Source organism: Schistocerca cancellata, chromosome 2 (genome assembly GCF_023864275.1).
Source record: "Schistocerca cancellata isolate TAMUIC-IGC-003103 chromosome 2, iqSchCanc2.1, whole genome shotgun sequence".
Classification (NCBI taxonomy): domain Eukaryota; kingdom Metazoa; phylum Arthropoda; class Insecta; order Orthoptera; family Acrididae; genus Schistocerca; species Schistocerca cancellata.
The window spans coordinates 447,119,827-447,145,207 of record NC_064627.1 but is presented as its reverse complement, the minus strand read 5'-3'; the positions used below and the strand labels follow the sequence as shown (position 1 = coordinate 447,145,207).

At 39.1% G+C, this 25,381-nt stretch overlaps 1 protein-coding gene across 1 annotated transcript in view; it reads right to left on the bottom strand.

The window, feature by feature from the left end:
* The window catches only part of LOC126161936 (E3 SUMO-protein ligase RanBP2-like), a 329,323-nt gene that overhangs the window by 102,486 nt on the left and 201,456 nt on the right, over positions 1–25,381 (bottom strand). Inside the window, exons 18-22 of the mRNA XM_049918109.1 lie at positions 24,270–25,360; positions 12,453–15,112; positions 12,163–12,338; positions 11,913–12,079; positions 11,627–11,834 (exon numbers count right to left, since the gene is read on the bottom strand). Coding sequence (XP_049774066.1) covers positions 11,627–11,834; positions 11,913–12,079; positions 12,163–12,338; positions 12,453–15,112; positions 24,270–25,360 — 4,302 coding nt within the window. The remainder of the gene's footprint in view (positions 1–11,626; positions 11,835–11,912; positions 12,080–12,162; positions 12,339–12,452; positions 15,113–24,269; positions 25,361–25,381) is intronic.

Sequence of the window (25,381 nt, the reverse complement as noted above, 5' to 3'; positions counted from 1 at the left end):
CCCAGTATCTACTGCAACCTACATCCTTCTGAATCTGCTTAGTGTATTCATCTCTTGGTCTCCCTCTACGATGTTTACCCTCCACACTGCCCTCCAATGCTAAATTTGTGATCGCTTGATGCCTCAAAACATGTCCTACCAACCGATCCCTTCTTCTAGTCAAGTTGTGCCACAAACTTCTCTTCTCCCCAATCCTATTCAGTACCTCCTCATTAGTTACGTGATCTACCCACCTTATCTTCAGCATTCTTCTGTAGCACCACATTTCGAAAGCTTCTATTCTCTTCTTGTCCAAACTAGTTATCGTCCATGTTTCACTTCCATACATGGCTACACTCCATACAAATACTTTCAGAAACGACTTCCTGACACTTAAATCTATACTCGATGTTAACAAATTCCTCTTCTTGAGAAACGCTTTCCTTGCCATTGCCAGTCTACATTTTATATCCTCTCTACTTCGACCATCATCGGTTATTTTACTCCCTAAATAGCAAAACTCCTTTACTACTTTAAGTGTCTCATTTCCTAATCTAATTCCCTCAGCATCACCCGACTTAATTTGACTACATTCCATTATCCTCGTTTTGCTTTTGTTGATGTTCATCTTATATCCTCCTTTCAAGACACTGTCCATTCCGTTCAACTGCTCTTCCAAGTCCTTTGCTGTCTCTGACAGAATTACAATGTCATCGGCGAACCTCAAAGTTTTTACTTCTTCTCCATGAATTTTAATACCTACTCCGAATTTTTCTTTTGTTTCCTTTACTGCTTGCTCAATATACAGATTGAATAACATCGGGGAGAGGCTACAACCCTGTCTTACTCCTTTCCCAACCACTGCTTCCCTTTCATGCCCCTCGACTCTTATAACTGCCGTCTGGTTTCTGTACAAACTGTAAATAGCCTTCCACTCCCTGTATTTTACCCCTGCCACCTTCAGAATTTGAAAGAGAGTATTCCAGTTAACATTGTCAAAAGCTTTCTCTAAGTCTACAAATGCTAGAAATGTAGGTTTGCCTTTTCTTAATCTTTCTTCTAAGATAAGTCGTAAGGTCAGTATTGCCTCACGTGTTCCAACATTTCTACGGAATCCGAACTGATCTTCCCCGAGGTCGGCTTCTACCAGTTTTTCCATTCGTCTGTAAAGAATTCGCGTTAGTATTTTGCAGCTGTGACTTATTAAACTGATAGTTCGGTAATTTTCACATCTGTCAACACCTGCTTTCTTTGGGATTGGAATTATTATATTCTTCTTGAAGTCTGAGGGTATTTCGCCTGTCTCATACATCGTGCTCACCAGATGGTAGAGTTTTTTCATGACTGGCTCTCCCGAGGCCATCAGTAGTTCAAATGGAATGTTGTCTACTCCCGGGGCCTTGTTTCGACTCAGGTCTTTCAGTGCTCTGTCAAACTCTTCACGCAGTATCTTATCTCCCATTTCGTCTTCATCTACATCCTCTTCCATTTCCATAATATTGTCCTCAAGTGCATCGCCCTTGTATAGACCCTCTACTGCCACTACTGCCACAGTAGTTTTTGTTATTTCACATACATCTCTCTCTTCCCCTCCATCCATGAATACACCCTCCGTCCTCCACACAATACGCAAACAATTTCATATTATGTTTACTCATTGTTAATATCTTCTCTATTCTCTCTCTCTCTCTCTCTCTCTCTCTCTCTCTCTCTCTGACACTATCGCCGCAAGTGCCCTTCTATTCCATTCCCCCAGAACAAATCTAGCAGTTTCCATTGCCGCTGCATTTTCTCTTTTAATTGCTGCTGTCTTTACTCTCTATCATTCCTCTCAACACCTATGAAACCGTATTCTTTGATCTTCCCTTCCCTATAACCCATTCTTCGTTCTGAAAACAGTCCTTCCTCATCTCTCGGTCCTAGGATAAAACGAACTGTGGCACACATCTAAGTAAGCAATACTTTGCATGCATTTCACACTTCTATCCATTCCCAGATCCCGCCCTCCTTCCTGTTACCTGTCCCTTGACATCTGCATCTACATCTAAATGAATACTCTGCAATTCATAATTATGTGCTCGGCAGTGGGTTCTGTGGTCTGGTGGATTAATCTTGTATTGATGTGTAAAACATGTAGATTCAGATCTCATGTCAGTCGTAGATTTATAACACACACACACACACACACACACACACACACACACACACACACACACACACACACACACACACACAAGTAACTCTTCTGCAGCCCTAGTAATGCCAAGTGCAGAACGCCATTAAGCTCCGTAGTTCAATATTCGCAGTAAAGATAACATCCCTTCGCTGACGACTGGGTCAGAGCGGCATTCGTTTGAGCTGTGACAGATTGAGAAATCCCGGAAGGCAGAGACTGTCACCAGCATGCTGTCGTAAACTAGAAAACGTACTTCATTTAATGAACCAATGGCCATGTAAGTTCACAAGGCACTTACTTTATTTGGAACTGAGATGTTAAATTGTGGTGCAGGACTGGGATCCGAATTCAATTTCACTGTGTTCCCCAAGATTGCAAACTCTTCTAGGCCTCCTCGAAAGGCACCTATCTGGTTTCAACTCCTGATCAGCACAAAATATTCATTATTTCATTTCAAGCCCTAGCATGAGCGCTCTGAACTGCTAGTGAAAAGTAGTTGCATTTGCAACGTCTCTTCTTGCGTTGTCAGCTGTAACGTGTTCGTTTCAACTCAGTCACACGATGAGCTTTTTATCACACCATTACAAGATCAAATGTTTCCTTACATCTTTTCAAGTTCAAACATTCCTCTCCATCCTACTGACGAAAACGGATTTGGGTTTAACGTTGTGATCACCAACGACGGTATGTTGTGTATTCAACTTCTAGCCAGCAGAGTATTTTCCATCACATCATTGAAAGAACAAACATGCCACTGCTAGCTAGAACTTGATAGTTAAAGTGTGCAGGGTTTGAATTCCATTCAGCACAGAACTTTTCGTCGCCTGATGTCTAGCTAAACATGCGCACATCTTGCTACTGGTGAACCAACAATAGCTATTTATCATCTCTTCCTGGCTAGAAAACGACGGCGCTAGATTCTGGGTTCGAATCCCAGTCACGCAAAAACCATTCTATCATCATTTAAGGTTCCAACATGTTGCTATTGGTGAAAACATTTGATATTTAACTTCTGATTTTACATACTTCGTGAACAATCTGATTAGGAGCTGGGTTACCATCCCTGTCACAAGCTTTACATGATGGCATTTCAATTTTAAACATGAGCATACCTTGTTCCTTGTGAATGACACCATATTAAACGTCGTCGGGGTTAGTTCCCAGGAAGGTAACTGTTATGACAGGATTCCCAGTTCAGTACAAACATTTTCATCATTTATTCTTAGGATCTGAATTGATAACTGATACTGGTGCAAACGTCTATACTTCACGTCTCTTTATACCTAGTTATCGGGTCTCAATAAGGCACAAACAAAGCTTAGCTTAGTTAGCAATGGCTATAGGTGCTGGGTTTGAATCCAGGTCCGGAACGACGATGTTGGTCATGTCACTCAAAGTTCAAATTTGTGTACAAGTAGCTGTTGACGTGTTACGAGAACAATGATATTACTGGTGATTCACTGTTAATGTTAAGATTTCCGTAGAGTGCTTATTGCCGTTAATCGCGTTTTTTTACTGGTTCGGCCAATATCCAGTTTCCCGAGCCACTCGCCGTTGAGTGACTTTCAGCACGTGGACGGAAAACCTTTTCGAGAGCGAAAAATTTTTTTCCAATTGCCATACAGCTTTGTAACTCAATATATTGTCTCAAATATTTAATTTTGACTAAGGATTACTGTACGATATATGTAAAATAATCCGTTTTCTCAGAACATTTTTGAATGTCACTTGTTGTAATTAAGGTTAGGTTACGAGTCCTATGGGGTGTCTCATCGCGAAGAACGTGTTTTCTAATATGTTTTGTATGATAATATTAGTTGATGCTTAGATTGACTGCCATAAAGACCTTTGGTCTCTAGTAGTCTCTTGCAGTACCCATTGTGTGTAGTCAATCGACTGTACCCCACAGGATTTTGGTGTTTAGAGGACCTGCAAACACAACTACATTATGGTGGTTGTATTCGGCAGTGACCCACTTTTTTTGCTGTCAAGTGTACATAAATTCTCATTTTCATCCATTCTGAACAAATTTCAAACTACTCATGAAAAATGAATCCCAGATGTTTCAAATGAATGACCAGAAATTTAATTTTCAATTTTGATACAGTATTCACTGCCATTCAATAAAACACACTCCTATCAATATTTTACACGTCTTTTTCTTGCACAGCAACAGTTATTGGGCAGCATCTACTCCCACCTTGGACATCCAGTATTTCTACCCTGACTAGCATACATGACTAGATTCATATAACATGTACACACTCCTTTACTCAAATCATGAAGTCATTGTACATACTTTTATTGTGCAATATGGCAACTAAACTATATCCTGAGTGTCCTTATTAAACCTCTCTTCTCCCCTTTATGAAGCTAAGTGTACCCTTAATGTAAACCACCATTAATCTGCAGTTGTCTGTGGTTCGTGTCACTACCACCTTCCTACCAAATGCTTGCACACATCTTGCCACAAAACAACAGCAATAAAAATGTATGGGTTGTAAAATAAAGCACTGGTTGTGCAAGTTTTTCATTCAGACATCTTTACAAAAACAGTGGAAGATATGCTTCCTACTTTTATCCCAATTAGTTTGAAACCAGCAACAGTTAACTGCCAGCAAAGGCTGAGGCACCAGTGAAGCAGCCATGTCACATACCAACTCTGCAGCAATCACTGCACATCTTTTTGCCAGTGTGGCTATCAACCAGCTGTACATCAGTATGAATGGCCACCGCCAAACTGTTACCAATAACAAAGCTGATCACCTGGTGGCACAACATGCAGTTGAGCATATTTTGCCACACAGATGAGAGTTCCCCTTGCAACACATACTTCACTAATGTAACCATCCTGGTTTCAATCTGCAGTAACCCACTGTCTCCATACTGTCCACCCCATGGTTTCCCCCGTCCTAATTCATGACCCCACATCACCATCACTGTGCAGCTCTGACAATCATGCGTCACATGCCTAGTCCATGTACCTGCCCACCCTCCCTGCCACATTCCAAACTGGCTGCCTCCCTCCAAGCAGGAAATCAACCAACCCAAACTCCTCACCCTGCCTGCCATCTCTCCCCCCCTCTACCCACCTCACCCCATCCAACACAATCCTCACCACACCCAATCCACCTGTCGAAACTTGATACAGGCACTGTCTATCCATACAGCACTATTCAGAGGCACAAGAGTGTGTGTGCACTTTTGTCACTGTAGCTCAAAAAAGGATTACTCCAAAAGCTATCAAGTTTTCTTTCTTTTTGTGTGTGCCAATCAAAGACTCAATGCACATGCTTTCCAGTGGCTTGTCTCCTTTAATCCAGAAATGTTTTCTAACAGCTTCTGTAATTCAGTGCAACACAGTGTAACAATCAAAGACTGCATCATGCTCTAGTCTTACAGTGTTCAGTAAGACCTCATCCACTACAGACAGTAGATGCCAAAGACTCACTACCTTCAGCAGCAGAGCTTTGCAGCAACATGTTTCTTGCGGCACCACAATTTGAGTCCTACACACGCTAATTTACTCTTGTACAGCAGTGAAAAGATACATCACAGCAACAGTTTCATATACAGGTTGCCACCTGCTATGAAACTACATCTACATTTACTTGGATACAATGCAAATCACATTTAAGTGCCTGGCAGAGTGTTCATCGAACCACCTTCACAATTCTCTATTATTCCAATCTCATACAGCACGCGGAAGGAATGAAGACCTGTATCTTTCCGTACGAGCTCTGATTTCCCTCATTTTATCGTGGTGATCATTCATCCCTATGTAGGTTGGTGTCAACAAATTTTTTTTGCAATCTGAGGAGAAAGTTGGCGATTGGAATTTCGCCAAAAGATTCCGTCGCAACAAAAAATGCCTTTCTTTTAATGATTCCCGGAACAAATCCTGCATCATTTCTGTGACACTCTCCCCCATATTTCGCAATAATACAAAACATGCTGCCTTTCTTTGAACTTTTTCGATGTACTCCGCCAGTCCTATCTGGTAAGGATCCCACTCCGCGCAGCAGTATTCTAAAAGAGGACGGACAAGCGTAGTGTAGGCAGTCTCCTTAGTAGGTCTGTTACATTTTCTAAATGTCCTGCCAATAAAACGCAATCTTTGGTTAGCCTTCCCCACAACATTTTCTATGTGCTCCTTCCAATTTAAGTTATGCGTAATCATAATACCTAGGTATTTAGTTGAATTTACAGCTTTTAGATTAGGCCGATTTATCATGAAACCGAAGTTTAACGAGTTCCTTTTAGCACCCATGTGGTTGACTTTACACTTTTCGTTATTTAGAGTCAACTGCCACTTTTCGCACCATCCCAATATTTCTTCTAAATCGGTTTGCAGTTTGTTTTGACCTGCTGATGAGTTTATTAGTCGATAAACAACAGCATCATCTGAAACAACCGAAGACGGCTGCTCAGATTGTCTCCCAAATCGTTTATATAGATAAGGAACAGCAAAGGGCCTGTAACACTACCTTGGGGAACACCAGAAATCACTTCTGTTTTACGCGATGACTTTCCATCAGTTATAACAAACTGTGACCTCTCTGACAGGAAATCACAAATCCAGTCACATAACTGAGACGATATTCCATAAGCACGCAATTTCACTCCGAGCCACTTGTGTGGTACAGTGTCAAAAGCCTTGCGGAAATCCAGAAATATGGAATTGATCCAAAATCCCTTGTCAATAGCACTCAAAACTTCATGTGAATAAAGAGCTAGTTGTGTTTCACAGGAACGATGTTTTCTAAACCCATGTTGATTGTGTGTCAATAGACCGTTTTCTTCGAGGCAATTCATTATGTTCGAACACAATATATGTCCTAAAAGCCTGCTGCATATCGACGTTAACGATATGGGCCTGTAATTTAGTGGATTACTCCTACTATCTTTCTTGAATAATGGTGTGACCTGTGCAACTTTTCAGTCTTCGGGTACGGATCTTCCGTCGAGCGAACGGTTCTATATGATTGTTAAATATGGAGCTAATGGATCAGCATACTCCGAAAGCAACCTAATTGGTAAACAGTCTGCACCAGAAGACTTGCTTTTATTAAGTGATTTACGTTACTTCTACGTTATTCATGTTGGCAGCTAATCATCCCATTTACTAATCATTTACCTCCTATGGGAGGTAACAGAGATTAAAAAAATTTCTAGGCAACTGGAAAATTGCGGTTGAACTCCCGACTGGAACTTTTCTATTTCACTATATTACGATTCATGCAGCACATGTGAAGCATTTCAAGATGCTCGAGTATGAACTACCATTTGAGAATAAGTCAGATGCTTATTATTTGAGAATTACGCCAGCAGATGCATTCCAGATTGTTATTCAAGTAACATGCTTTCAAGCAGTTAAGAGAGAAATGTAGGTATTCTGCAATAGCCTGTAAGTGTAAATGGATTGCAGTACCACTTCAAGAAAGCAATGAACATGTCAGCAGACAATTCATCACAAAGCATCAAATTAATTATGAAATTAAGGCAGTTCATATTCATGCCAGGGACTGCAGCCAGATACATTCACTCATTCACGTATGGCAAGGCGAAAGCACAACATTCAAAGAAATGTCGCAGTAAAATGCAATCACATCAAACATGAATCATTAAGTTGCAAGCAACATTCCATGAAAACGAGCTGTCAAATGAGTTAGTGATAAGACTGTGTGTCTTGTGAATTCTGTTAACTGCAGCCTGCATCCAGATATGGAAATCCACAAGCAGGAACCCAGATGGATACTAGTATAAAGTGGGAGACAAACTAGTTCGTGCTGCAGGAGATCTATGAGGGAGACAAGATGATCACAGGAATGAAGTTACTAGGGTGCAAGGCAATTTGGAACCAAGTTAAATAACTACTACTGGAAGCATCTACATTCATTGAGTATCTGGTAATATGCTTACTGAACAATTTAAAGTGGAACCATAACATCAAACTAACAGCAGGTAATGTAAATGTCATTCGGATTAATTAGATAAGCCCTCAGGAAGTGTACTCCATCCAACAAAGAAAGCGAGCTAACAAAATCCTTGTTTGGCCAATATCTGAATATTGCTTATCAGTCTGGAATCCATACCAGATAGGGTTGTAGAGGAAATAGAGAAGACCCAATGAAGAGCAGCAGTTTCGGGTTTGCTTAGTAAGCACGAATGGGTCTTGGAGATGATCACCCAATACAGTGGTAGATACTACAAGAAAGGCACTCTGTGTTACTGTGTAGTTTACTGTTAAAATTCTGAGAGTACATTCTTATAAGCACCAACCAATAAATCAGTCCATCCTGCATGTCTCTCACACAAAAACCATGAAAGTAAGAGAGATTTGAGCTCATATGCAAGCTTACCAATGATCTTCCTTCCCACTGACCTTTCGTAACTAAGGCCGTGTCCTACGTGAGCGACAGAAGCAAGCGACAGAAGCAAGCGACAAAACACAACCTCTGGTGTAGTTACTGAAGCGTACAGTGTGAGCGACATCTGTGTCGCTCCTGTCTCCCACTGCAACTGGCGATGTTTGAATTCAAACGTGTTTGAATCTTGTCGCTGCAGCACGCACAACACAGACCGACAGCTATGAATTTCTTAACATCCGATTTTAAGAAAACTATTCGGTGAAAAAATTTGATTCTTCCGCAACATATAGCTTGATATCCGTAAATGATAAAGGTCAGAATTTATTTTCGTTATTCATCATAGCTACTGTGCTGCACGAAACTGAGTACAAGGCTACACGAAACTTTTAAGAATTTGCAGAGGTAAAAATCACATTGTGTAGACTTTCCATATAGTTGATTTAAGGCCATATGCTATTGCGTATGAAATGTAACCAATATATCTAAATTATATTTAAAGTTGAGGCCGGAATGATATCTCTCTTCATTCTTGAGATATTGGTTGTTATACCAGCGGATGGATCGCCCGCGGCACGTCAACCTTTCCTGCGCTTCAGGAATCAAGTGGTTGTAAGAATCGTCATATCGCATAAAAGGTTCAAGATATCCAAACGACGAATTTTGGAAATGACAGCACACAGAAAGGACTATTTCATCATATGATTAACACTCGATACGTTCTTGTAAACGTGTGAGCAGAGCGAAAACAAGACTCCCTATAACTTACACTGTGAGGTTTTGTCCAAATTTTCATATCCAAACAAAGGGAGAAATACAAGTAAACGAGGTATCAAAGTGACCAGCATGAGGTCTAGTTTGGCATCAAAATATTTAACTGCTTGAAAGTAAACCGGGTAATGAACGAAAACTATAATAAGCTGAGAAAAAACTGAAATATTTCACGAAAAGCTGCTGTAAATGAAGTGTCAAAAATGATGACTGTTCAAGACCTAGCTATTTTGCCCATAAAAAGATACATTGGTACGGTATTTAAATGTCAAAAAGGCTTCCTTCGAATAAAGTATGTTAGGAAGGCAAACGAGGAGTCAATAAGATCATGCTTTCTGAATAAAACTTGAAATTCAAAAATGTAAGACTAAAATATTTTATGAAATGATTTGTGTAAAAGAAATAAGTAGATCAGAGAAACGTTCTACGTGCCTTTGAATGGTGCTCGAAATCATGAACAGAAAATGAGGTGCACCAAACGTTTCCCTGATATTTTTTATTTCATACTTTTAGACAAATCATTACACATCATTACACAGACCAACCTCCACACATATTTATGAACTGCATACGCTACCCCCACACTACAAGTAACTATTACTCATTGATATCAATCTATGATATTTGTATTTAGCATAGTCAGTCATGTAATAGTCATTCCTCCTCATTTATTGGCTGCTAAAAGTTCTTGATCATGTATTTGTATTTAATTTATTGATGGGATAGTCGAATGCTCCTCTGCTCATTCATGTGTATTCGAAGAACTTGTCTGGTGATTTTCGTAATTGACAATACTCATGAAATTCTCCATGTAGATTCCTCCCTTTGTAAATTTCATGCACAGCATTCCTTTTCGCTTTATCTTCTTAAGTAAACCTAATTCTGCAGCCTTACTCTTCTGCTACAGTATTCTACAGGTTAAGGACACCGTTTTATAGCAACAGCTGGTTGGCTCTAAGCTGCCATCTTTTAGTGCAACATGGTCGTTCGTACCCAGGTCACCCAAGATTTTCTCCCGGTGTTGCTGCTTGTCGCTGGAGTGTCGCGTATCCAGGAGTCGCTCGCTGTTGCTCTCTTCCGTCACTAACATAGGACACAGCTTAACGTGTCGGGGGTAAGTGACAGTGGTACACAACCATCATGAGATGGCTTCTGGAGAATTGTTGTGACTATAGATATAAAGCAACTTCCTGCACAAACAACCTGAAGGTAGGGTGTGTAGTGATGCAATACTATGCCACTGAAGTTGGAGTGAAAACACATTTGCAGAAGCAATGAGGAAGCAATATTTGGTAAAATGTTGACACCTGTACAGCCAACTTGCACCAATGAAAGTACAGACAGACTAAACTGTGAAACATGGTTTCACTTTATTCTGGGAACTGGCAAAAGAGCAGCACACTTGAGGTTGGTAAACAAGCAGAATTTATGGTGTTATGTAACACATGTTTAAAGGAAGAGGTACTAAAAATATTATCTCAGGCAAAGGGAACCCTCACGGCATTACCCTTTGCTAACATTGCCACAGGCCACCTAGAAGAATCCTTCGTAACCACCAGAATGCCATACACCTCACCTGGTTCAGACTAATTGATGACATCTTTGTGATATGGACCAAGGATGAGGACACAATTCACATTCCTCCAGAACCTCAGCACCTTTTCCTCCTTCCACTTCACCTGGACTTCCTATTTCCTTGATGTAGATGTCTATCTCTATTTTGGCTACAAAGTTACCTCTGTCCACATCGAACCTACCAACCACCAATGGTTCGACAGCTGCCACCCATTCCACACCAAGAATACCTTCCTTACTGCCTAGCCTGTGGTCCTTGAACTACAGTGACAAGCAATCTCCCTCAAAATATCAAAGGGTCTAACTGAGGCATTGATAGACGAAAATAACCCTCCCCACCTTGTCCAAAAACATATCTCCTGTGCCTTGTCCTCCCAGTTACCTACAAGCCCCCACGTATGTACTGACCAGATGCAAAGGAGCACAGTCTTTTCAGAATATGTATTTATTGTTAGCTTTTTGTCTGTCAAAGCAGAAAATGAAATTATTTCAACTTTTCATATTGTACTTAATGGCTGATCTATTCTTCCTGTGTATAATTTATCAACATTTTTACATTGTTACAAGCAACATGAAAGTTGTTATATTACTTTAACTCCTTCATTCACATGATAGTTCATTGCTTATGCTGTAAAACAATTATATGTCCCAACAAAAATAATGCTACTTAAAATATTTACCTTCCTGATTATACTGAGGTAGTGATGACTGTTATTACACCTAACATACTAACTTGTGTGACAGCATGGATATTTACCTGGGACTGGTCTATTGCTTTTTTGAATTCTGCTGCTATATCTGGTGTTTTAAAACGAATTGCAAACCGTTCATTCTCTATGTGGCCATCTGAAAAATCTGGTGCACTCCACAACCAACTTTTTGCATCCTTTTCAATGAAGGTTATCTCAGGGGTCAGAAAATGATTCAAACAAACTTTCAGCACTTGATCACGACGCATCAGCAACCTGAAAAATATGTTTTTATGAACAATTTTTTACTCTTATCACACTTCACATGATGAACAAGAACAAAAATATCTTTACCTTATCTTTTTTGTGACTCTGTGTCTCAGAATTTTAATGTCACCCAGACCTCGTTCTTTCCACTCACCAGAAACAAATCTATATAACTTTGCATGCTGGCTATATAGGAGGTCTTCCTCCTCTTCCCCTGTATGCACTGGTACTTTGTCTGGAAGTGGTATCACAGGCTGCAAATATTGAACACAAAATGGAAATGTTATAAATGAAGTTACAGATTGGGTGAGGGAAAAAAACAGAGAGAATAAAAAACCTGAAAGTAAATGTTATCTCCCTCATCTTCTTCTTCTTCACTTCCACTTTCTTCTTCTCCAACAGAAACAGAGAGTTTAGTGCCTGGTGATTTGGGCGATTTTACGGGAGATTTTGGTCTGACACCACTGAATGAAAATTCAAATTTTCCTGGGCTGCCAAATGTGAAGCTATGTTCTAAAAACCACAAAAACAGTCCACATTAATGCAAATCTATTATGCAGTACATTAAAGATATCATAATATACAGTTTGAAAATTAAAATGCAATAATATATGATGCATTTATTACCTGAACGAACTTGCACCAGTTTATTTTCTTTTATGGGAGTCTTGTCTGCTCCAAATGTCACAGCAGCTCCTGTAGGTTTAGTAGCAGGCAATGAGTTTCCAAATATAAAGGTTGGTGTGTTCTTAGTTTCAGGCAACTGCTTGACCTGTGGTGTGTCAACAGAGCTTGTTGGGACTTGGAAGCCAAATGAGAGACTTTGTATTGGTAGTGTGTCACGTTCCACAGCCAAGTCGCATTTCAATGATGTTCCGACAGGATCTAATGTGTTCTGTGACTCGGTTGAACTCCCAAAAGAGAATGATGCTGCACCATCTTTGTTTTGTGTGTTAAGCTTGGGAAATCCAAATGAGAAAACACAGGAAGATGCATTAGTAGTTGTACTCATACCCATAGTAGTTGTAGTTGTGACAGATGTCATAACGTCACATGTAGGCAAAAAGCGAGACAAATTGAAACCTGATGAACTTTCAGTGTTTGAACTTGGAATTCCAAATTTAAATGCAGTCTTATCTTCTGCTGTGCTTTCATTAATGGGTTTTCCATCACTTCCAAGCCTAATTTTATCACAAGCAACACATCTGTTATTTCTCTCTTCATTGGTAAGATAACAGTCACTGCATGTCCAAGAACCAGGCTTTGGTTTGAAAGCTTCTGAAAGAGGAACGATATTTTGTGAATTTAGTTTTGAGACCTGGTCAGAAGTGGTGCTGCTTGTAGACACTGTAGTAGTAGTAGTAGTAGTAGTAGTAGTAGTAGTTATCCTCGCTGCTTCACAGGCAACACAAGTGCGGCATGTTCCCTCATTTCTTGTATAACAAGATTTGCACTCCCATGAACCTGCTTTTGGTTTGAATTCAGATAATGACTTCGGAGATGAATCCTCAGCAGATGTTTTTTGTATTTTGTTGCTGTTGCATGAATGACAAGATGATGAATCTGATGGGTTGTTCTTGTGACAAGAAGGACACTCCCAAAGATTTGATGCAGTATTAGTGCCCTCTCCTGTTCTTAATTTTTCTTTCAACTGTTTCTCATCATTACCCTCTGCAGATAGTTCCTCTTTAATGCTACCATCTAAAGGTATTCTGTCGTTTATCATCTTTGCTTGAGTATCTTCCACTGCCTTCTTAAACTTTTCTGCTAAATCTGTTGTCTTAAATTTTATTGCTAACAATTCTCGGCGCATTTCTCCTTCAGAATAATCTTGAGCTGCCCAGTACCATGCTCTGTCTGAAGTCGACAGTGGCTTAAACTTCATAGCTGTAGTAACGGCATGATTACAGCAGACTTTCAAAACTTGCTCACGCCGCATCAGCAAGCGTACCCTGCCCGATTTTGGATCGTGCAACAGCTTCATTTTCCCTATGCCTCTTTCTTTCCACTCCTTATTTTCTCCATCAAATCTTAAAAGCTTGCATCTTTCCTCGAAGATAATTTCCTCATCTTCTTCTCCTGTTCTCACTTCAACTAATTCTGGCAAAGGAATCACAGGTTTGAACTCAGCAGTTGGAACAAAATCTTCAGGTGGCCGCTCTGGCAGACTGTCTGGTGAACTTTGAGTAATTTGAGGTTTGGACTTCTGAGATGTCTGAGTACTTCCAAACACAACACTACCTGCACCTTCAAATCCTTTGAAATTTGAATCTGCTGCAAATGCAGGTTTTCCTGCAGGTGATTTAGCTGCAAGATCTGCAAATGTTAATGAATTAGATGAAAACATCAGTGGTTCATTTCCAGCTTTTTCAGTTTCCACTGCAGTCATATTTCTCTGAGAACCAAACTGAGTGACTTCTTGTGATGTTCCTATTTGGTGAGACTGTGTTGGATAATTAGAAACTTCAGGTTTTGAAACAGCTATCCTTGAACTTTCTGAAACTGTGGTACCTGGCTTTGAAGCCTGGCTCTGAGTCGCCACTGTAATGCATGTTGAAGTATCTGGTGTGGAAGTTGTCTTAAATGGGTCCATGACCACTGCCACTGGCTTTGAAACTTCAGGGAACGATACAGGTTTTGACGGCATTGCAAAACTGAAGGTAGCAAACGGACTCACTTTTGAAGCATCATACTGTGTAACATTTGTTTTTGAGGAATCATTATCAACAGTTTTGCCTTCAGGTGTTGTATTATCCTTGAAAGTTGGAGTACTTGCAAATGTAAAACCACCCACAGTAATTTTGTTGCTTGTAACACATACTGATACAGGAGCTGTAGATGAAGGTGTTACAGATGATTGACTAGAAATTTCTTTTTTGAGAACCGAGGAGGAACTGTCCTGTGATGAAGCAACTGAGTCAACAGTTTTGGTTGAACTAGCACTTCTTGACGACACTGTAGATTCATCTTCTATTGATGTTTGTGCCAATCTAATAATGTTCTTGGCTTTCTCAAATGCATCCTTAAAACTTGTCGCTTCTTCTGGAGTTTTAAAACGAACACACAATTTCTCTAACTTCACCTGTTCATCAGCAAAATCATTTGCAACCCATATCCAAGCTATGCCTTTCATTGGGACTAGTTCTGTATCAGCAGTTATGAAATGGTTAGCACAGACTTTCAGGACTTGTTCTCTACGCATAAGTATTCTTATTTTCCCCGTCTTTTGATTATGCAGTAGTTTTATATTTCCAATTCCTCGTTCTTTCCACTCCTTTTCAACAAACCTGGGGAAAAAAAAAATAATGTGAGAGAGTGGCTGCAAATGCTTTCCAGAAACCATATTACAGGGAAAATCTGTCATTTTGTGTGTGTGTGTGTGTGTGTGTGTGTGTGTGTGTGTGTGTGTGTGTGTGTGCGCGCGCGCGTGCGCTGAGATACAGGGGTAGTATTTAATATTACATATCTGCAGAAAAAGTTACATATTTCGTAAGTCTAACTGTGTATGGTCCTATCTTAAAAACTCAATGAGAAATAGTAGCAATAGGGTATATAAATGCAATGAAACTTTAACACACGTAAAAACTACAATTAATGTTTCGATAATTTTGAAGTCCTGCAGTATGCAATTTTATGTGATCATGGAAAAACCTTTCACATTAGCATCCCTCATAATTACAGCTAATTTAAAATGGAACTGGTGTTTCATTTGTTTCCAGCAAAAGTCACTCACACTCCCATCTGTTTCAAAAGATCTCACACTCACTTCGTGATTGTTTTATTAATTTGTAAACAGAATTTTTAAAAATGTTTATTCACTTGGAAAAATCACAATTGTAGTGTATTCCTGGTTTCAACTATCACAGCAACCACCACCTGATTACTGCTGTATTTGAAGTACATGCTGTGTCAAAATATTATGACACCACTTGTATTTAAACTAGAAATAATTGGTTACTATAGTGCCATAGCAACAGTGTGATCTGAAAATGGGTGTCACAACATCCCAAGAAAGTAATACACAATTGTAAATATGTCATCGAAGGGAGGGAAGGCAGCTGACTTTTCTGGTACCAATATGTCAACATGAACCTTCTTTAAGTGCAAACACTTCTGGATCACTGGGGTTGGCTTTAGTCACACTACATCTCCTGAAAAATCTGCAGATACTTCTGATAACCTGCCATTCCACTGTGTTGCAATGTTTTGAACGATATGATGATTTAGGGTGGTGGGGGAGAGCAGACTTCAAAGTGGAAGAGACACTTCAAGTACCATTAACAGCACATTATCTCTCAAAGTGAGTTTCTTCTGACTGAAAACAAGGAATGCTCCAATTTTACAATAATTGTGTCTATGGCCATGTCTTCAAAATCATAACTAACAGTATAATTTAGAAATACCAAAGAGAATGTACAGTTCTGTTTAGGCCTTTACTAAGACAAAAATGAAGGACAGAAAGAGCTGAATGAGGACCGATAGATATATCCTTTACCAAATATGATCATTTGACAATTAGTAAATTTACCTGTGCAGTGCTGCAAAACAGTAGCTACTATTTTGCAGCACTGCACTGAAACTGTAGCACCACAATTATTTTAAAAGCTGAGAACAGTTCAAAACTGTGTCCATAGGATACTGTTGCAATGTGCGAGGAGGCACTGTCAATGTTAAAAATTAGTGGTAGCACTGTTTTGTAATAGATGGGCTGTAAAATGCATGCGGGCTGGGGGAACTGTTCCGACATGATGTACAAATCAAAAGAGGACTATATACAATATATAATTATAATACTGAACTGTTAGGATGCAGGAAAAACTTTCAAATTAAAATTAGAAAGGAAGAACTATTTTCTGTGGAATTTGAGAATTTATCAGATGGATTATCAAGACAATTTAAGACAAACTTAAAACTACAAAAATCTTACATTTTGTTGCAACACACCAAAAGAACGGATATTAATTTGGCATTACAAGTCTTTTGGATAGGATATTCACACAATAGAGCAGCAATTTTAGTTGAATGGACGTACAAAATTGATTGGTGCTGAAATCTGTGCAAACTGCCATGCTTCCCAGAACACTCTCGCTTACTGACACCCAATAACAGATTGAGTAAAAATAGTTCTTAGATAACACGAAAGCAAAAGCGTGCTCTCAGTCCCACTGCAGGTTGTAAGATGCATTCACTTTATGTCTTCTGTTCAACTTTGGGCATTCACTTGACAGTTTCTGGAGCACTGGGAAGGCCTATATTTTTCATGTGTGTGTTTTGTCAAGACTGGATTTCTCATACCAGGTGCACAGCTATCCATCCTTGGTGAGACTCAAGCATTGTTTGATGACAAAAGACAACTACAATCAGTCTGTTTACAAGTGTACAGGTGTTTAGCAGTACTTTGAATGTTTCTGACCACATGAACTAGCAAACTTAATAATGCACACTTAGTGCTACTTCTAGAAGTCCATCCAGAGGACCATCTTAACAAAACTATTAAAGCAGATGACTGAGTAACTCACACATTAACACCTAAAATTACAAAAGTTTCTTACTTGAATTTTTAAATAAACCTTTGAAATGGAAATTTGTGGCAGACACCACACATTTCATGGCTTGTTTGTGTGGAGCCAGCTGTTACAGCATCAGCTTTCTTACAGTTTTAGAATAATCTCTGACATATATCTAATATTCTATTATTGTTGTCCACCTGCTGCCATAAAACATTTATTAAATGACAAACATAATAAAACTGAAGTACAATTTATAAACTGTCAGAACCTACATTATGTACTTTAATTTTCAGGATAAATCACAATAACATTTTGTATCATACAAGAAATTAGTTACTGAAACTTGTGTATGAATAATTTGTTTCCAAAAAACAACCACTATTTCCAATTTTCTCACCTGTAAATTTTATTACATCTAACCTTATTTTGCCCAGAGAGATGCATCATCAGTTTCCCAAAAAAATATTACAATTTTTGTAGAAACATCTGATCAGGACTGCAAGAACTAAGAGGCAATGAACCGATGTGTTCAGCTAACTATGGCATGTATATTGCTGCTCTGTGAGTCAAGCAAGCATGTGCAAAAAGTGAGCTGTAGACATACCTTTACTAATTCATCACACTGTATGAAATAATAATAATAATAATAATAATAATAATAATAATAACCTGTGGAGACCCGGGAAAAGAATAGGCCTCTGGTATGTTCTGCCAGTCGTAAAAGGCGACGAAAAGAACAAACCACTAATAGGGCTAACCCCCCTTTTAGTGTGATTAGTTGGTTCAGGACAGAACTAATGAAGCCTCGGACAAGTGCTGTCGTGGTCGGGGACGACGCTTGAACCCTATGCCCGTCCACAATGTTAACGACACTGCTAGCCACATGGAAAATTATTTAAATCCAAATAGAGGTGATTTGCAGCATATGCTTCCTGCAACCACTCTAGAAGGAAAAAGACAGAGGATGAGATGGTCAGGTGAAGTTAACCAACACCTCATGTTCTGTTGTTACCAAGCAACAAACTTAGGAACCAACACAACTGGATACAGATCACAAGTATACACAACATTTATTACCAGATAACCAGAATTAAAATTTTTAACAGAACAACGACTAGCTGATCAGATCCGTATAACAATCAAAAACAACAGGATATCCCTGTCAGAATTAGAAAACATCAAACAACAAGTACAACAAATACTGGAACAAAATAATGTGCAATCAGAAGAAGAAAATACAGTACTGGACTCAAACATCCCAGAGCAAACAAACAAAGACCAACACGCATCAATTAAACAATCAGAAGAAAACGAAATCTTAAGACAGCCACCAGAACAAGCACAAATAGAACACGAAGTGACACACATTAGATACAGAAGAAAAGTTTCAGCTGACATATATGGAATACAAAGACACAAATACAGACATTAGACCATTCTTGCATAGACCACCAAATAACCCACAAAGTCGAAACAACAACAACAACAACTATCAACACAATCATACACAACAAAATAAATGAAAATACAACTATGGAAGAGTTACAACTACTGGTTTACATAGGAGCCCTCACTACACTAAATATACACACTAGGCAGAGATCAGAACCAGCCAACACACAGAAGAAACCCCACAAAACCAGCATGGCAACACAGGCTACAGATCAGAATAGAAAAACTGAGAAAAGACATTGGACAGCTAACACAATTTATAAGAAATGAAATATCAGACAAAAAACGAAAAACGTTAGGTAAAATCTCATAACAAGAAGCGATAGAGCAATCAGATGAAAAGAAGCAGAAATTACAAGCATTGGCCAAACGACTTAGAAGATACAAAAAAAAAGTGAAAATAGAAGGAAACAAAACCAAACATTCAACACAAACCAAAAGAAATTTTACCAGACAATAGATAACACACATTAAAATAGAGAATCCACCAAACATAACAGACATGGAACACTTCTGGAGCAGCATATGGTCAAACCCGGTACAACATAACAGGCATGCACGGTGGATACAAGCAGAAATAGACACATACAAGAGGATACCACAAATGCCTGAAGTGATAATTTTGCAATATGAAGTCACCCGAGCAATTAATTCTGCACACAATTGGAAAGCCCATGGAAAAGATAAAATAGCAAATTTCTGGCTAAAGAAGGTCACCTCAACACATTCACATCTAACTAAATTATTTAACATGAATATAATAGAGGGAAACATTCCACGTCGGAAAAATATATCTGTAAAGAAAGATGATGAGACTTACCAAACAAAAGCGCTGGCAGGTCGATACACACAAACAAACACAAACATACACACAAAATTCTAGCTTTCGCAACCAACGGTTGCCTCGTCAGGAAAGAGGGAAGGAGAAGGAAAGACAAAAGGATATGGGTTTTAAGGGAGAGGGTAAGGAGTCATTCCAATCCTGGGAGCGGAAAGACTTACCTTAGGGGGGAAAAAGGACAGGTATACACTCGCGCACACACACACACACACACACACTCACATCCATCCACACACACACACACACACACACACACACACACACACAGACACAAGCAGACATTTCTGTCAGTTCCTAAACATAGTAATGAAAAATTGGAAAACCACACGTAATATCCAAACAAATTCAAATAATATCACATCACAGCCAATACAAATTAAGCGTGGAATATACCAAGGAGACTCATTAAGTCCTTTCTGGTTCTGCCTTGCTCTGAACCCACTATCCAACATGCTAAATAATACAAATTATGGATATAATATTACTGGGACATACTAACACAAAATCACACATTTGCTATACATGGATGATCTAAAACTACTGGCAGCAACAAATCAACAACTCAACCAATTACTAAAGATAACAGAAGTATTCACAATGATATAAATATGGCTTTTGGAACAGAAAAATGTAAGAACAATAGCATAGTAAAGGGAAAACACACTGAACAAGGAGATTACATATTGGATAACCACAGTGACCACATAGAAGCAATGGAAAAAAAACAGATGCCTATAAATATCTAGGACACAGGCAAAAAATAGGAATAGATAATACAAATACTAAAGAAGAACTAAGAGAAAAATATAGACAAAGACTAACAAAAATACTGAAAACAGAATTGACAGCAAGAAACAAGGCAAAAGCTATAAATACTTATGGTATACCAATACTGACCTACTCATTTGGAGTAGTGAAATGGAGTAACACAGACCTAGAAGCACTCAATACACTTACACGATCACAATGACACAAATATAGAATACATCACATACATTCAGCAACAGAAAGATTAACATTAAGCAGAAAGGAAGGAGGAGGGGGATTTATCAACATAAAACCTACATTATGGACAGGTAGATAATTTAAGAAAATTCTTTTTAGAACAAGCAGAAACTAGCAAAATACAGAAAGCAATCACTCATATAAATACATCGGCTACACCACTACAACCCTTTAGATCACATAACATCAACAGATACAACGAAAGTAAATTGGAAACAGGAAACACTACATGGCAAGCACCCATCTCATCTAACACAGCCACACATCGATCAAGATGCATCCAACACATGGCTAAGAAAAGGCAATATATACAGTGAGAAGGAAGGATTCACATGATTGCAATACAGGATCAAACAAACACAAGATATTACAGCAAGCATATTATTAAAGATCCCAATACCACAGCACATAAATGCAGACTTTGCAAACAACAAATAGAAACAGTAGATCACATCACAAGCGGATGTACAATACTAGCAAATACAGAATACACCAGAAGATATGACAATGTAGCAAAAATAATACATCAACAACTTGCGATACAACATAAACTAATAAAACAACACGTTCCAACATACAAGTATGCACCACAAAATGTACTGGACAATGATGAATACAAATTATACTGGAACAGAACCATTACAACAGATAAAACACCACCACATAACAAACCTGACATCATACTCACCAATAAAAAGAAGAAATTAACACAACTGATCAAAATATCCATACCCAATACAACAAATATACAGAAGAAAACAGGAGAAAAAATTGAAAAATACATCCAACTGGCTGAGGAAGTCAAGGACATGCGCCATCAGGATAAAGTTGACATTATACCAATTATACTATCAACTACAGAAGTCATACCACACAATATCCACCAGTACACCAACACAATACAGCTACATCCAAACATATATACAACTACAGAAATCTGTAATTATTTATACATGTTCAATTACCCGAAAGTTCCTAAATGCAATGTAACATATACCGTACAGTTAAAAAGAAGTCACGCTTGATCAAGATCGGCTTCACTTTCCATTTTTAATCAGGCATAACGTCTGAGAAAGGAAAGATGAGGATCATGATGATGATGATCATGATGATGATGATGATGATGATAGATGGGAAAATTCGAGATAGACCATGTAGCAATATCCTACCCAGTCCAGAACGAGATCCACAACATTCAAGTTCTTGGAGGTGTGAATGCCGTTTCTGACCACTACTTAACTCTAATCAAATGTACACTGAAAAAAAAAAAAAAATCATTAGAAAAGAACACACACAGACGAGTTTGACACAAAAAAGATCATAGAATACAATATAAAGCAATAATAGGAAGAATTCCATAGTAAAAAACCACACAAAAAGCAAATGAACAGATACCACATAGAAAGAACACTAAACAGCCGTGGTGGGGGACTGAATGTGAACACACACTAGACAAAGGCAGTCCTTCCACGAATACAACTGTACAAAAATTCCCAGAACTCTTACATCATTTTAATAATTCCAGAAAACAGGAAGCAAAACCAACTAGGTAAACCAAGGGAAAGTACATCAAGGAGCAACTGCACGTTACAGAGGAATATTTCCACACCAAGGACACAAGATAACTCTACAGGACTTACGTTTCACAAAACATGATGGGAAACTTGCATTAACTGATCAAGAGCACCGTCACAAACTGGCACATTATTTCTCTGATATCCATAATTGCCCTGAACCTGAAACAAGAGTCTTAACACCGGAATGCACTTCCACTCGCCCAGGCAAGGCACACTTCCACCAATATCTGAAGAAGGGGAAACATTCCACGTGGGAAAAAAATATATCTTAAAACAAAGATTGTGTAACTTACCAAACGAAAGCATTGGTATGTTGGTAGAGACAATAACAAACACAAACACATACACAAATTTCAAGCTTTTGCTACACAAGGTTGCTTCATCAGGAAATAGGGAAGGAGAAGGAAAGACGAAAGGATGTGGATTTTAAGGGAGAGGGTAAGGAGTCATTTCAAGCCCGAGAGCGGAAAGACTTACCTTAGGGGGAAAAAGGACAGGTATACACTCGCGGGCGCCACACACACACACACACACACACACACACACACAGAACAAATCTTCAAGCTGAAAACGATTCTAAAATCAAAGCAATCACGAATAGTCGAACATTTGCACTTTCATAGATTTCAAGAAAGCACACGATTCCATTGACAGACAGTCCTTGGTCAACATCTTAGAAGAACAAGGACTCAACATAAAAACACTACGGTGTATGAAATAGACAATAGCTGGCACTAGATCGATAGTTAAATTCATGGTGAAATCTCTGACCCCTTCACGATAAAAACTGGAATACACCAAGGCAACAGATTATCACCAATATCGTTCAACCTAATCCTGGACAAAGTAATGGGGAATGGGAAAAGGAAAAACACAACTAGGGCAATCCCATGAAAAGACAGAAATCTCAAACCTAGCTTTCACAGACAACCTGGCTACACTCTCACATAACGAAGCAACCGCAACCAAACAAATAAAAATACTAAAAGAACATACAGAAAAAGTTGGTCCAAAAATCTCTTTCAGTAGTCTAAATTGTTCTGCTGAAAATTAAACACACAAAAATGAGACAATATATTGCAAGATAAACAAGCGTTACACATTTCAAATGTTTGGATGAAATCCTCAAACTTACAGGAGTAGTAAAGATCTCACAGAAGACTCTACTACAAAAAATGAAGAGAGCCTGCAGCAAAACGCATATCCATTCAGACAAAGATGAGACATTACAACACAGTAATCAAGTCTGAAATACTGTATGCAAGTGGGACTCTAAACTCCATATGAAAAGTGATATGGAAAGAATACCGAAGGAAGAACGCAAAATCTGAGAAAAATTCTCGGCCCAAATCTGACAGAAGAGATATACGGATTATACTCTAGGAAAATCAAACAGATGTCAAACCCAGCAGCAAATGTCAGAAAAAGAAGATTAAAGTTCTACAGGCAGATCAACAGAATACCACCTACAAGACTCACTAACAGAATTTTGACACGATTACAAGTGGTCAAGTCAACAGTACCATGGACCGCACAAGTCAAACTCGATCTAGCAAAAACACAAATCAATTCTATAGAAACTAATGACAGATAAATATAGTGAGACAAGATCTATAAGTAGAACGTCAGGTCAAGGAATGAAGTCCCAAAGAAAACAGGGACGAAGTGGACTGAGGATGGAAAGATACTCTATGGAGAAACAATGAGAGAATTTTGGAAGATCAGCAGGAATGTTCAATGAGGCAGAATGCTTTGCATTATACTACAGGGTCTTTATGCAAATAATAATAATAATAATAATAATAAATCAGAGTTGCTGCTTAATTATGCTATGTTGACCACAATGTTTCCTTTGCTTATGCGGCACGTTTAGATACTGTGTAGCAAAATTCTCAACTTGTTTGCAGATACACATACTGCAATTTGGAATTTCTCTCTACACCCCCCACCCCGCCCCCAAGCCCCTCTCAAACACTAGACCAGCCAATAGTAATTAATGGCAATGACATCTTTTACAGTACTGCAGGGTAGAAAACTGGAGAAAAAATATTTTTTTTACCTGTACAATTTAGCCCGGCTTTCAAAAAGTACTGTCTCCTCTTCTTCACCAGTCATGACCTGAACTTCAGCAGGCAATGGAATCACAGGTTCAAAGTCAGGACATGGGTCATGATCTGTTTCAGCAACATTCTCTTCTTCAGCATTAGAACCCATTGAAGCTTGACGTGATTTGGGACTTGTCTCCTTTGGCACCAAATTTTTCTCAGTGACAACTGCAGAATACACTGGAGAAGGAACAGATGAAAGTAAAGAATTGGTTGCTATTGGAAGAACTGGGCTAAGGGATGCAGCACCTTTCTCAAGCGATGATACTTGAGGTAAATGAGCTTGAGGAGGCATTGTTATCTGAAAAGCATGAGGAACAGTATGTCGTCCTACATTTGATACTGCCCCCTGGGAAGGTGGTAGCTGCTGCTGAAGATGGGATGTTGAACTAAATGAAGTTTGTGTGGTTGTCAGAGGTAAAGGTTTTGAAGCTGAGTATGTAGTGGACACCATTGCCTGAGGCATGGAAGTTCCAAGATCACTCTGAACAAGAGGCATCCCTCCCAATCTATGCTGTGGTGGTATAGTTACACTCAGAATGGGCTGTGTAACAGGAACTGTTGTAGGTAAGGTATCAGAAGATGTAATAACAACATTGACAGGAGCAGATGTAAGGGATACTTTTACTTCAGGTTGAGTGTTTTGTGGATCAGGATGTGTTCCTAAGCGAGAAAATGCAGGAGCCTGATGGCCACGGAAATCTGGCAACTGCTGGCCTTCGGAGAATGGAAGGGCACCTTGGCCGCTATAATAACCAACAGTTCCTGGGGGATATATCAGCGCAGGCTCAACACCACGGAAAAATCCACCCATTGGTTGTGTGGGTGGTATTAACTGAGGATGAGCTTCTCGTGGTGGCGGCGGCGGTGGTGGTGCGTAAGGCACACTTGAAGTGCCCATTATGCCAGATACAGGTCTATAATCTGGGTAACCAGGGAAGGGCTGAAAAGGTGGGTATGTTCCCATATGACTGGCTGCTATTGTCACATCTTCTGCATAGTCTTCTTCATCAAATGCATAAAGATCATCTTCAGTATCACACACCTGCAAAATAAAATATACCTG